Source organism: Ostrea edulis, chromosome 5 (genome assembly GCF_947568905.1).
Source record: "Ostrea edulis chromosome 5, xbOstEdul1.1, whole genome shotgun sequence".
Classification (NCBI taxonomy): domain Eukaryota; kingdom Metazoa; phylum Mollusca; class Bivalvia; order Ostreida; family Ostreidae; genus Ostrea; species Ostrea edulis.
In genome coordinates, this window is record NC_079168.1 from 69,794,944 (window position 1) to 69,809,931 (window position 14,988).

The 14,988-nt window shown below is 32.8% G+C and overlaps 1 protein-coding gene and 1 long non-coding RNA gene across 4 annotated transcripts in view; one reads left to right on the plus strand and one right to left on the minus strand.

Annotated features, from left to right (window-relative positions):
- Positions 1-1,957: 1,957 nt before the first annotated feature.
- Positions 1,958-4,754, plus strand: LOC125650692 (cyclic AMP-dependent transcription factor ATF-3-like). The gene is made up of 3 exons (XM_048879170.2): positions 1,958-2,874; positions 2,996-3,103; positions 4,153-4,754. The coding sequence occupies exons 1-3, from the start codon at positions 2,680-2,682 to the stop codon at positions 4,240-4,242; spliced, it is 393 nt and encodes a 130-aa protein (XP_048735127.2). The 5' UTR covers positions 1,958-2,679; the 3' UTR covers positions 4,243-4,754.
- Positions 4,755-10,219: 5,465 nt separating this feature from the next.
- LOC125650123 (uncharacterized) overlaps positions 10,220-14,988 on the minus strand; it is a 55,014-nt gene continuing 50,245 nt past the window's right edge. The window contains exons 4-5 of one of the 3 annotated variants that reach the window (XR_008803046.1): positions 10,699-10,822; positions 10,220-10,583 (exon numbers count right to left, since the gene is read on the minus strand). This is a non-coding gene — a long non-coding RNA (uncharacterized LOC125650123). The remainder of the gene's footprint in view (positions 10,584-10,698; positions 10,823-14,988) is intronic. The other 2 variants (XR_007360894.2, XR_007360895.2) reach the window with 2 other exon arrangements.

The following is a 14,988-nucleotide window of genomic DNA, read 5'->3' on the forward strand; positions in this document are numbered from 1 at the left end:
AACAGTCTTTTGGAATTCCTATGGGCACGATTTGTGATCCTTTGTTAGCTGACCTGTTTTTATATTTTTATGAAGCAGAATTTATTGAAAAACTTCTACGTGAGAAGAAACAATATCATGCATTGGCCTTCAGTGCGACATTTAGATATATTGACGACGTATTATCTATTAACACCAATAATGTTCATTCATATGTCAATTCGATATATCCCTGTGAACTTGAAAAAAGACACCACAGAGTCGTCCACTTCTGCTTCATACATATTTTATTGAACATAGATATTAACGGCAAACTAACAACTCAACTTTATGATAAACGGGATGATTTTAGCTTCTTCATCGTTAACTTCCCATATTTATCACCCGCAGATGGTGTACATATATCTTAAATGAATCGATAAGCAAGCGCTTGTTCTGCGTATGGTCAGTTTTTATATCGAGGCAGGCTACTGACAAACAAGTTGATGGTACAGGGGTTTCAACAGTCTCGTCTCAAGTCCGCATTTTGCAAATTCTATGGTCGTTATAACAATCTAGTTTGTCAATACAACCAATCATTGGGTCAAATGCTGTCTGGCCTGTTTCATACCGATTGTTAGGCCGTTTTTGGCACGTTGATTTTTACTACGGATAACTCTGTTTACCTGATCAAGATTTAGGGCTCACGGCGGGTTTGACCGGTCGACAGGAGATGCTTACTTGTCCTAGACACTAGGCGGTGGGTGCCGTACGTCGCTGGTTCGACCCCGGGCTGGGGCGAAAATTTTCAGTACCTAGTTGTGATTATTTAGTGCTCTATATATTAATTAATTAATTATCACATGTATCGTTTAGATCCTAGGGGTAAACGTAAGGTTGGGTGTTATAATTGTTTGTTTGTGCTTATATATATATATATATATATATATATATATATATATATATAAAGGAGCAACATAATGAAGATGCTTTCATGTTAATTTGACAAATAGTTGATCCGTGGTTCTTCAGAATTATCCGATCCAATATATTCATATGTAAACTTTTGACACCCTATTATATCCGCTCCCCGAAATTTATATCTACGGTTCTATATTGGAATGTACACGTTTAATTAATAGATCTTGGCCTGGCACCGTAGATCGTGTTCGAACATATATGAATCTACACTTATGTTAGCCTTGAGCTTCCCAGGATAAGTTTTTGTATGAATTCTTTACAAAGTCCAGAGTTGGCCCCTCCCTGGCTTTAGGGATCATGATTTGCTCAAACTTGAATTTCTATTAATTTTCAAGTTTAGGCATTTCTGATATAAAGGGTGTTTGAGAAGAGTTTTGAAACGCCCCACCTAATTTTCACTGTGATATGCTTTTAGAAGGAGATATAACATACTTGAATCTCAAGATTATGAATGAGAAGAAGACGTTTCAAGTTTTTAAGAACTTGTATCCAATCCCATTGTAAGTGTTATATTACAATGAATATGAATTAATTAAACTTGAGTCCCCACATCAAAGTGATGTTTTGTGTGAATTTATTTAAAAATGACCCAGTGGTTCTGGCGAAGAAGAGAATATATAAAAATATAAAAAGCTAGACCAACGCCAGACGATGGACTAGTTTTTATTAAGAAAACCCTACTTGAACTTATGGCTCAGGCGAGCTTCTAAACCCAAAGAACATGCAAATCTTTACATAAACACACTATTATCAAAAATCAAGAAATACTATTTAAAAAGTTAAACAGCATTGATTGCGTGGCGTAGAAAACATATAATTATATGTATTGTGTGTATTTATAAATAAACAACATTAAGTCATATTTATAACTTAATGATAGTACATAAATGTTAAATTTTCTTAAAATAGAATGTTAATTATAGTCACACACACATTATGAATACTCACACTATATCCTGCTTTCTTGGCCTTGTGAGGTTCACCAACAAACCACGGAAAAGTCAAATTATACTGAACCACAATAATCGATTTGTAATCAGCAGCATGACGATATTAATTTAATTATTCTAAATATTAATCTTAAAGTATTTTAAAATTCAGAAAACTTTACTTTCCTTGTTAAGTTTTTTTTTATTTACAATATACAAAATGTAAACGTAAAATCATTTAAGGTGATGAAATAGCCACCTAGATAGCTATTGACCTAAGTAATGCGTACTCCATGTTGTGTATATAGAGCAATGAAAACTGTTCGAGGAGAAATATGTATGAGTAAGGACATATCTGGATACATAGACAGGAGAATTTTTATTGTTCCCCAAACTTGCCAGTTCGTCCGGTATACAGCTGGTGTTGAAGTGGAATTTACAAATACTATTGGGACGCTACGAGTACTGACTGTGTGTTTCAGTCTCGCTTTTTTACATGCAGTCAGTACCATATAAGATGCAAGTTTTAAAGTTCATCGACGTTTTATTTACTTGCAAGGCAATCTGCCAGTTTACTAATTTATCGTGCTACTTTCGGTTTTGACGAATATATTTATCCCTTCTCAGAAAACGAGCGATAGGTATACATATATACAAGTCAAATTCGAACAGAATGTTACCATCAGAATCTTCTCGATAAAAAAAGTAAGCATTATATTTAAATTCATATAGACCGGATATTACGTAGAGCTGAAACACAGGAAAACAATTGGCTGGTGTTCGCGCTCTTCCTCAGTCTGATGTGAACAGCATGGCGGAAGACAACCTTGCGATCATTAAAGACGAAGTCTTACAAAATGCTTCCCTGGAAGCCAATAAGTCGGGAAACATTATGCCATTTCTAAAAGTCGAATTGCAGTGTAAAATCCAGTGTAGACGGCTAGAGCGAGGACAAGATGAAATAGATCTGCGGATGTCATCACCTCCCAGGAAACGGCGTGCGGAGGTATGCTGAGATTTCATTCTCCTAACATAAAATCAAACTTTTGGACTATCGTCAAACGATTACATTTTTTTTATTTTAAAGTAGGCAATTATAAAAAGAAAACTATTTGGGTGAATTTTAGGTAACTAAGGAGGAATCAGAGCGAATGGAAAAGAGAAAGGAGCAGAATAAAACTGCGGCCAGGAAATTCAGAGAGAAAGAGAAGAAAGAAAAAGCACAACTTCATCAGGTGGCTAATTATACACAATACAATCATGTTCTTGTAACTTGGAAATGGACACGCTCGAATTTTGAATTTATTAATAATTTTGTCAGTAATAAAATAAATGGCTGTTTTAATAAATTTAATTTTTCGATAAAACACTTAATTACTTTTCAACTGGAAATAAAAATCGGCACTATGTGTAAATATGAATAGAAGGAATAAATCATTTAAAACATCAGGTACGAGTTTGTTCTTGAAAATAAAGAACTAAATGCAAGTCTCGCCAATGATATTGATATACATTACATGTACCCTTTGTATCAAAATTGATATTGAAAAAATACACAATGTTTTATCTAAATCAAAATTGCAATATCAGAAACTTGTGTGAAAACGAATTTTATGAAAACATAGCGAATCGTTATACTTTCGAATGTTTAACATTATCTTCAATGGTAATGTTATTACAAATATTATTAATTCATATTTATAATTTATTTTATTTTGTCCTTGAATTACATAGTTTAAAATGTATATATTTGGCTTTGAAATAATTTAAAATAATAATTCTATGCATAATCATTCTAATATAATTTTATTTTTTTATTATATTTATTTATTTATTTTTATTTTGAAGAAGACCGCTAACACGGTCGAAATATTTCAACAAAGTGTTTAGAGTTTTTTCTTTCTTTACTTCTTTATTATTATTATTTTTTTTTTTTTTGTTGTTGTTGTAAAATTGATTTTGAATCAGAATTCAAAAATATTTTATATGTACATTAAACATCAGAATAGTCAGTCTTTAAAATTATCATGATTTTGATATTATTATATTCTATTTACATGTACCTTTTATTATTTGTTTTTTCATTTTGATATAATGACTGTTTAATTAAAAAATAGTCAGTTAATGATACCTATTATATCACATTTCATTTTAATAAATTCAAGAATTCAAAATATCATTCAATTTAAAACTGTCTAAAGTATTTACCGTCATTAATTGATTAAATATCTTAATGTCTTTCTTTTAGTCTAAAAATATCACAAACTCTATTTCTTTATTTTAGACTGTGAAAGACTTGCAGAAAAAGAACGAGGATTTAAGAGCAAAAATTCAACAAATGGAAGCAATGAAGGCAAAATTTCACATGCATTAGGATTAATAGACAGATGATTCATTGAAACACAGTTTGTGTCCCTAGGATGTGTTCATTTCATTGACAATTTTTTTTCTATAATACTGATATTTCGAGTTTTTTGCAACTTTATGTATACAAACTACAGAAGACTTTCTGTGTCTGATTCCGACCAAGTTACCTTTGTTACAACATTCATCATTACTGGATCTGTTCGTGGACATTCCATATATATATTTACATCTGAAGTGTATGTCAAGTGAGTTATCGTGATTATGGTTGAGAAAGAGCTCAAGTATGTGACAGTGACTGCGTGACTTGTCATGTGTAGCAATGGCTGTCCGGTTTTTAAGTTGTATAACCAGGTAGTTTTGTGCATGTGACGCCATTTACATGTTGAAATTAATTTTATCAATAGTTGTGCTGTCATCATTTTGTGACAAGCCCCCTATGATGAATAAAAACGATATTGTTATGATTTTTTTCTTGTATATAAATTATGAATTTACTGTAATAAACCAAGATTTACAAGGTGTGACTGTTCAAGTTACGTGTGTCGACAGTGTGACATGTGAATCGTTTTCTTCCTTCCTGACAACATTGATAACACTTTTTATCAACTAAATAATCCCCAACTTGTAATTTGTATTTAATATTAACATTTTATGATGATGAAATTTCTTTGAATATTTAAGTCAATTTTGTGTAAAGTTCTTAAACTTTCCCTGCAACGAGAGATATCTACATTGTTTTATTAAATGAATATTTCACGGGTAAATACAGTGCACTGTAAAGATTAGCAAAATTACATTTTGAAAAACGTCAAATTACATAAATATGCACGTAAACGACCGACTCAAAATTTTAATAATATTAATGATAAATCATACTCGCAGTTCTTCTTGTATTTCATGTTCAGAACTCTGATACACGTATTGGATTATAACATGTTGATACATACTGATTATGTAGCGAGTAGATCATGTCCCACAGGTTTATTATAAAAGATGATTTGACCATGAAATCCATTTTACAAAGCCTTGTATTTAATCAACCAGTCTTGTTCCTGTAAACCCGTACATCAGTACCGAGGGTAGTCCGATATCCACGCATGTTTCCACGCAGAATGAAAACACCTGGCGAATCCATAATCATTCATCTGTGTAAATTATATACAGTGTAGAACAAACGACGACTATTCTGGTAAGTTCAGATATTTATTTTATGTAATTAGCAAAGTTTTTACTACTTGTAAGAACTTACTATTGAAACCATATAAAAATAAATTATTGTAAATTCCAATGTATTTTTACAAAATAAAAATTCATTTCCTTGATGTTTTAAAAACGTAAATGTGTGTTTATTCTGGACATGTAATGGCACTTGATATCACATAATATTTATGTGGAAATGGGGAATTTTATATCCAGTATTGACGATACGGTGGGCATTTTCTGCTAAATGTTTGTATTTATCTAACCAATGAATGATATATATATATATATATATATATATATATATATATCTAACTAATTACTCAGGATAACAATTATTAACTAATGAAATGTATAAAACAAACAATTACGAATGTGATTTTTTTTTTGGCGTGTTGGAATATTCTTCTATCTGCAATGATTAAATGACACAAGGAACTGAAAGATTCCATTAGAGTTGGCGCAGGATATGTTAATGGACAATTGGTTGACAATTTAATATTTATATACAATATATGTTTGCCCTACTCTTAAATTTGTATTTTTATAGGAATTATGAGATTAATCACTGCTCGTCGATGTCTTCGGTTTTTCATACATGTTGAATATTCGCTGTATTTATCGATTGCTTGAAATTCAGTTATATACTAGTATACACCCCTGTTTGTTTATTCTAGTCACACTCTAACGTACAGTATATAAGTACTGATTTATATCTTAAATCCCATTACATTTTAGAATGTACTGTTTTTGCAGAAATTAGAATAGGATATTTAGATACTAGACATTGCCAAAGACCATACGTTTTTGGTCTACTATAAAACCTGGCCTGGCCTGGCCCCATTGGCCTGACCTGGCCTCACAATTGGCCTGGTCCCAATTTTGGCCTCTAATTATGCTCCATTCCAAATTTTGACCTGGCCTCAGAAGTTGGCCTGGCCTCAAATTTGGCCTCTAAATTTTTTTTGGGCCTCAACCAAAACAAAGTTTTTTTCATTCAAAATTTTGATTGATTTCATTGATTTGTTATTGGTTTTAGTTTTTCAAAGTCATAGCAGATAAATGATAGGTTTCTGTTGTTTTGTAATTGTGCACTTTAAAATAATCATGAACTGCCACCAATCTGATTGATTTTATTGAATATCTATTGATCAGTTTATTGATTAAATTATTTTCTTTTCCCTTCATATCTGTATGTACTAATACACACAAAAAAGATTACACAACTAATGAAATGAAAGGCATATAAAAAAAAAAATCTTTAGAATTATAATTGATTTCATTGATTTATTATTTATTTTAGTTTTTCAAAGTTGTAGAGGATAAAATGACATAGGCACATTAGAATAAACATGAACTACTACCAATCTGATTGATTTTAATGATTATCTATTGATGAGTCTATTGACAAAATTATTTTCTTTTCCCTTCTTAACTTATGTACTAGTACACCAAAAAGTATACTGATGAAATGATTGATTTATTGATATTTTTTGTATTCAATAGAATTCAATTTGATATCAATTTACATATTATCAAGGTGTTACAGTTGTGTTGTCTTTAATATGAATTCGAATTTAAAAGCAGCGCACTTTCAGAACAGGGCATTTGTTTTCATTGTGCAGATATGTATTTCCTAGCGGCAGCGTTTGGAATCAAGGGCAGGCTATCCAGTCTAAAGAATCCCTTGAGTCACATCGAACCATGCCATAAAAATATCAACTTATCAAACAAAAGGCTATGTATTTTTATTGGAGATCTTACAGTACTTTCGAGAATGCACATTATTTACATTTCCATTGATATTTTACAAATCTTAATTATAGCCATTCCCTCATGAATGCGTTGCAATTGTGAACAATTTGCGTATGAATCTTGATAAAAAATACACTGTAGTGTATGAAAGGCGAAGATAATGAACAGTGATCAATCTCATAACTCCTATAAGGACTTGGACAACACGGACCCCTGGATATAGCAGAGGTGGGATCAAGTGCCTAGGAGGAGTAAGCATCCCCTGTTGACCGGTCACACCCGCCGTGGGCCCTATATCTTGATCAGTTAAACTGAGTTATCCGTAGTCAAAATCAGTGTGTTAAGAACGGTCTAACAATCGGTATGAAACACGTCAGACAGCATTTGACCCAATGATAGGTTTTATTGGCAAACTAGATCGTTATAACGACCATAGAATTTGCGAAATACAGATTTTAAACGAGACTGTTGGAACATCTGTACCATCAACTTGTTTGTCAGTAGCTTGCCTCAATTTAAAAACTGACTATACGCAGAACAAGCTCTTGCGTATCGAATCAGTTGAGAAATGAAACACCATATGCAAGTGATAATGGAATATACATATACCTAATTCAACGGGAATTCCGACAGAAATAAAAGTAAAATATAAGAAATAAATTTCAGTTTTGAAAATACATTTACTTTCAAAAATAGAATTTATATCTTAAATATTTATGAAATAACTTGAAATGAATACTAGCTCCTCAGTAAAATATTTTAAGCTTTTTCTGTTTTGTCCCCTGTGGATGAAGCAGTGCGTTTGTTTGGTTGGGTTTTTTTTTTTTACAAGTTTTATCTCACAATGGAAATTGGCACACTGCAAACAAATCACCCGTTGCATGATTTTTACATGGATTGCAATCCTGCATGTAGATTTCATAATTTTGTAATGTGCCGTTCTTGTCATTGAGTAAGTAACTGTCATGTTGTAATTTACAAAGCTAATAACAAGGAAATGCATTGAACCAAGCACGTCCAGCAGTTCTGGCTCCACTTTGTTTTCGGGATCCGTCTGTAGTATCAGATGGCACTGTCCTCACCGTGCTTCACTTTGGGGTATGCACCACAGTGTTTGATATGATTGATTTGACAGTTTGTGTAGCAAAATCGGTATTCTTCTTCCAACTGACTTGAATGCAGATTAATTTCTTGAAAAGTATTCAAAAAAAACAAAAAAAATTATGTATTTAAAAAGGTAATATTCTATATTTAATTACATATTCTTTTTTAAATTATCTTTTTAAATCCACATTCAAAGCATGTAATGTGGAAATATAGTTCAAGTATATTTTATTATTATTCTTTAGGAATTTTTGTATAACTTTTAAACATGACTATTTTCAAATACAGTACATTGTAAATAGTAGTCGTAATAGTAGTTTATTCATTTATAGTGACATGTGTATATTCACAAACTTTATGTTAACAGACAGTGTATAAAATAAATATGATATTCACTGTGTATTGTACATCCCGATTCATTGGCATTATGTTACACTTTATAAATAGTCCCTGTGGATTTATATGTAATCGGTGTATTGTCCAGTTTGTGTCCTTAAATAATTTATAATCACAAGTCAAAAAACCATACTTTGCCAAGTACTAATTTTTAACTTATGATTAAAAATTAGTAAAGGCATTTGCATTCCCAAGTTTGGTTTATCCTTATTAACAAATTCAATTAAGTAAACCATATATTTACTATTTATAATTTATCAAATACCCAAGCTTCCTCAATTCTCTTGAATTTTGCAGTCTATTCGAGAGAGATATTTTATCATTGAAATATGAATGTTCAGCATTGATAGATTAAAACACCTGCACATCACCGACACTGACGGCTCACTCCCCATTTTGTTATTTTATGGGAATCTGGCTCTTGTCATCTCATCATTCTTAATTGACCCACTTCCTGTCAATGCAAACTTTGTCAGATTTCACTGTACCCAAAATATTTAAGCAGTCTTCTATTATTATTTGTGTACCGGAACTCACTCTGGTATTGTAGTTGTGATTTGAATCATATATAGTCCTGTTTGGACCCTAATTTGGGATAAATCATATCATATTATTTCATATGCTACGTAACAATCATGGAATAAATTGATCTGAAATCATTTTTGATCGCGTTCAAGTTTTGAAGTGTAACACAGAGAAAAATAAATATTTGAAAGGAAATATTTTAATTTTTCAACATTTCGTTATTCTTCAGTAAATTTGGAAATTCATATTTTCAAAATATATTTTAAAGAAACTGATCAAACTACATATTGATCCTTCATTTAATATTCATTATTTGTTGTATTGACCACTGATAATGTCTCAATCGTTGATTTCATTCATTAGTCTTTGCTGTAAACATTTAGGCGGATTAGTACTGCAGAAAAATAAACCTAAATATGTAGCAGACGAAGCTAGCGCGGGAAAACGTCCCCACTCTGAGGAAGTACTTTAATTGCCCCTTTTCAGGGATAAATCTTGCGTTTTCAACAAAAGCTTTCATGCTAGTTTCGCGGTGAAATCGGAGATGAAATGAAACAAGTGTCAACAAATATATATAAGCTTTAGTGTTACTTATCTATCAAATGTACAAGCAAAGAAAAATCCGATCGATTTTCCTACTAAAATGTTTCTATATTGCCAAATGAAAAGCGAACAAATCAAGTTGATTTTCTCTTGATTATAACGTTAGCAGTTGAACAGTCTGCACTCCTGTTTCTAAGGATCATGAACACAAATTTAGAAATTTAATTTTGTGATCAAACTTTTATCACACATCTAATTTAGTAGACCATCAAAATCCGGTATTATAATGATATTTAGATAAACAGAATATTTTGACCGTTACCTTGGCAGTTTATGCAAAACATTACATGTACCTCTGCTAATGTTTGTGTATGTTTCACGATTAATAAAAAACGACACAAGTGGGTCGTTTCTTTTTTATCATTATAATCTTTAAGTAAACCTCTCTCTCTCTCTCTCTCTTTCTTTCACTCTCTCTCTCTTTCTTTCACTCTCTCTCTCTTTCTTTCACTCTCTCTCTCTCTCTTCACTATCGATCACTTCTATTTTTAAGTCATTAATGATGTATTGTTTGTTCTTTAAAAAAATAGAAAGTGCTTTTCGTTAAAAATAGAAACAAATGAAAGTAGAAGGACAAAGTATCGTAAACTTTATTTTCAAAGATTATACATGTCCGGTGCACCTCTGTCACGTGCCTGCTATATTTTCCTTGTTCTCATTGTTATGAGGAAATTAGGAAATTTCTGGTATGCTGTACAACTCACGTGTGATTGGTAAACTTGGGATAAAATGCACTATCAGTCAAGTGACAGGAAAACAATCCTGCTAACAGAAAAATAACACATCATGGCTGATATAATGAATCGTTCATTTACAGATTTTTCTAAATATTATAATGCAGAACTTTTTTTATCAACAAATCACATTATTTGTTTTATACCTGTATTCCCTATCGTGAGGTGTTTTTGTTAAATGGGCGAGAAATACTTCATATACCTCTTCCCTCTGATTAGCAAAGTCTGACTCTCAGCCATTGTCCTCCATTCTAAGCCTCTTCTCAGTGGCTGAAAACGAAATGGTCAGCATAAGGAAAATGTATTATTATAATACTGGAACCTTTTTCGCAAACTTTCATTAGTAAGTAAAAAGTGCGGAAAATGTTAATTAATAATATGATACTAAAATTCAGCATCCTGTAGTTACATATCTTGTTTTTATTATTTCACTCGTGAACCTGTTAGAATGCTTATAAGTATATATTTTCATTCGTACTTCGCACTTTTGAAAATAAGATAAAAAGATATACGGATTTTTTAAAAAGCCTCTGCACTTGTAAAATGATGCCATAGTCAATAAAAGAACGGTGAATATTTATCTATATACCTGGTTCTACTGTACTATAAGAGTAAAGCCATTATTCGCTGTGATTCCAAGGTTAACGGTTAAGATATTATTATCATTCCAAGGTTAACAGTTAAGATATTATCATTCCAAGGTTAACGGTTAAGATATTAATATCATTCCAAGGTTAACGGTTAAGATATTATTATCGTTCCAAGGTTAACGGTTAAGATAGTAATATCATTCCAAGGTTAACGGTTAAGATATCATTATCATTCCAAGGTTAACGGTTAAGATATTATTATTCCAAAGTGAATGGTTAAGATATAATTATTCCAGGGTGAACGGTTAAGATATTATTATTATTACAATATCTAGCGTGAAGGCAGTTTCTAAGCTTTCTGGGTTTTAAGTATGCTAAATCCGAAGTGGAAGACAAGCAGCCTATCAAATTAGCTGGACCACCTCCTCTACCTATGGATTTTCATATGTATAAACAAATTCAAAGTTCGATTTTAGCTTTGAAAATGAATTTTTAACGTCTATAGGAACGAATTTAAAAGCCAGTCTTGACCTTATTATCTCTTCTTACATCTAAGATCTGCCACAGAACTAGAATGGTACTTTCTCTGCCCCCAAAAGGGAATTGCGGTCCCTAAATGTATTAAGACACAGCGTAATCTTTCTTAATTTAAAATTTCAAAAGTGGGGGGGTTACAACCTCAGTAACCGCCTCTAAATATTCAAAAGCACCGTATCTTCTACAATCACGAGAAATTCAAAACACGTAGACAGTTTATAATGAGAGGAAGAACTTCGGCCGATATTGTTGTATGTTCTGACTCACGCTGGTGTCTCCACCGCACAATACTCAGCTTGACACGCGCAGGATGGAAATTATGGCAGGGTAAAATGATCATTAAGGAAACGGAGAAGACTTGAGTCCGATATCTAATCTCCAATTTACCGTGACGGTTAACGAATAATTCAGTTTATTCATTTAGTATACTTGTATAGTCAGAATTAGAGGTGTATGTCGTGAAAACGTAATAAGTTTAGGTGTACTGTTCTCTCATTAAATAACTGTATAATGTCTATGTATGTATCTTATTGTAAAGTACAGTTATTTTCCTCCTACAATGTATGTATAAACCAGCACTGAATGCGGTTGAGTGCCATCACAAATTTTGTAGAAACATAATTTTCCCTACGCTAAAAACAACTGAGCATTTGAGATTAAAATATTAAATTAAGCCTTTTCATCAATAAATTATGTTCTGAGTGATTCTTACACTCACTGCTACTTAAAAAGGAAGATGAAAATATCCGTTAGCTCATTGAACTGCGTAACCGGGAGGTCACGAGTTCGACCCCCCCTCCCCCCTCCCCACACATATGCCATGACCATGTCAAACCTTAGACGTAAACATAGGTACCTGGTAGATACTGCTCTTTCGCCAAACGCTCGGCATTTAGAAGTAACAATCATGAGTCTTTCGGATATGACCTTAAAAACGGAGGTCTCGTGTCGCGGTAGACATTGACAAGTTAAAGACACCATCACTGCTACAACCCTGAGCGCTAAGCATGGGCCTAAATCTGTCGTACTTCACCTACAGCTGGTGACGTCTCAAAACGAGTGAAAAATTCTCGACAAACATTGAACTGAACATTTCTATCAGAGCTTCTAATCAGAGATCCATCAACTGACCATCTATCTGTTATTTTTTAATGAACTTTTTTTCTATATTCATCTTGATCTCCAGATCGACCACAGACCAATCTTAGCATAAACTCTCTTGATTTCAAATTCTTCAGAAGAACAAATAGCAAGAGCCCCATCCAAACATCTGTAAGGTTTGTAGCCCCAGGACAGCAAAAACATGGAGCAACTCGATTGTATGATAATGTGAACACATTCCAAACAGGTTGCATTTAGAATAATGATGTAGGATACAACCAGGTTTGCATTTCCAACCGAAAGTAATAAACACAGGAAATTGTTATTTGATCAATCAGAAAAAAGACCAATACCTAAAGCGGGGAACAACCAAATGTAGATATTGAATCTGCACTATGACAGGAAGCTTTCATGTAAATGCAAACTTTTCTGGCCCAATGGTTCTTGAGAAGATATTTTTTTTAAAATTTCCCTATACATTTGTATGTAAAACTTTGATTCCCTATTGTGGCCCCATCCTACCCCCCAGGGGCCATGATTTTAAAAGATTTTCCCTATATATTCGCATATAAAACCTTTATCCCCTATTGTGGCCCCAACTTACCCCCGGGGTCATGGTTTTCATCTGCACTATGTCAGGAAGATGTCATGTAAATTTCAGCTCTTCTGGTCCAATGCTTCTTGAGAAGATTTTTAAATGACCCCACCCTATTTTTGCGATTATCTCCCCTTTGAAGGGGATATGGCCCTTCATTTCAAAAAACTTGAAAGCCCTTCATCCAAGGATGGTTTTTGCCAAGTTTGATTGAAATTGGCCTGGTGGTTCCGGAGAAAAAGTCGAAAATGTGAAAAGTTTGCAGACAGACGGACGACGGACAATGGGTGATCAGAAAAGCTCACTTGAGCTTTCAGGTCAGGTGAGCTAAAAACGAATATCACATACTAAATACTACGAAAAAATGACAAATATTAATACATTGATAAAATGGTTGTCTTCGTTGCAAGAAATGGGCACCTGCTCCAAGCATGTTTTGTGCACCAGCACCAGTATGTATAGATTACATGTAATTTAGGGTCATGATTGATTAACTACACCAATATGAAATACAAGTATTGACATAAAAGGGAAATATGATTTTTCATTAGTCTGTCATAATCTGACTTTGATGTACACCCCCTACCCACATGTTTCAGAACCAAAGAAATTGTCCTCTGCCATGCAAGGTGAAGATAACGAACAGTGATCAATCTCATAACTCCCACAAGCAATACAAAATAGATAGTTCGGCAAACATCTAAGATTTGGTAATTCGTACCATTATGGATTCGGATATGATTAACAGTGCCAACAACAAATACTGCAATAGCACGATTAAAATACATAATCAACACAACCAATTAATAACCAAATGAATCCCGCACTAAAATTACCAATCCAAAAGATGAGTGGGAGAGAAGTCTAGGAAAAGATAATGTACTAGTTTTCAAGGTCAATACATTTTTCTTCTTCATTTTTTCAAGGTCAAACACATTAAAGCCGCAATCCTGAAATTCTAATTTTAAAACATAGAGAGCTATAAGAATCCGTACTTATGAATATTTCTAATAATGTTTTATCATAGTTTAGAGGTCTAAAGATGATATACTAGTTTTCAAGTTCAATACATTTTTTCATTTTTCTTTATTTTGCCCATTTTAATGTCAAACAAATTAAAGCCAAGAATATGAAAAAAGAGAGAGCTATTTAGATCCGTACTTGTAATGATTTCTAATAATGTTTTAACATAATTTGGAAGTTTTGACGGTCAAACAATAGTCGCAATTTTGGAAATATTTACTACGGCTAAATTAAGCAATTCAAGGTCAGAGTCTTGCAACGAGGGAGACAGTGTATTTCCATCAATCATACAACAGAGAATATATCATCGGGCGAGTATTGTAGATTAGGCCTTGCGTTGTTAAAGTCGTCATACATGTATGTTATTCACTGGTAACTATTCTTCAGAGAAAAATCGCAATGTTAAATTTTGCATTAAAAGCTATTCTGTAATACTTATACATACCCATTATAATTCCCCGCTAGTTTTACATGTGATTGTATTGACAAAGTCCAGATCTATAGGATCGCTTCCTTTTGTGTACTACGCGTACCATCTTGAGTTCACTCGAATGACCGTTAACTAACCTTGTAAATAGATTACACACCGG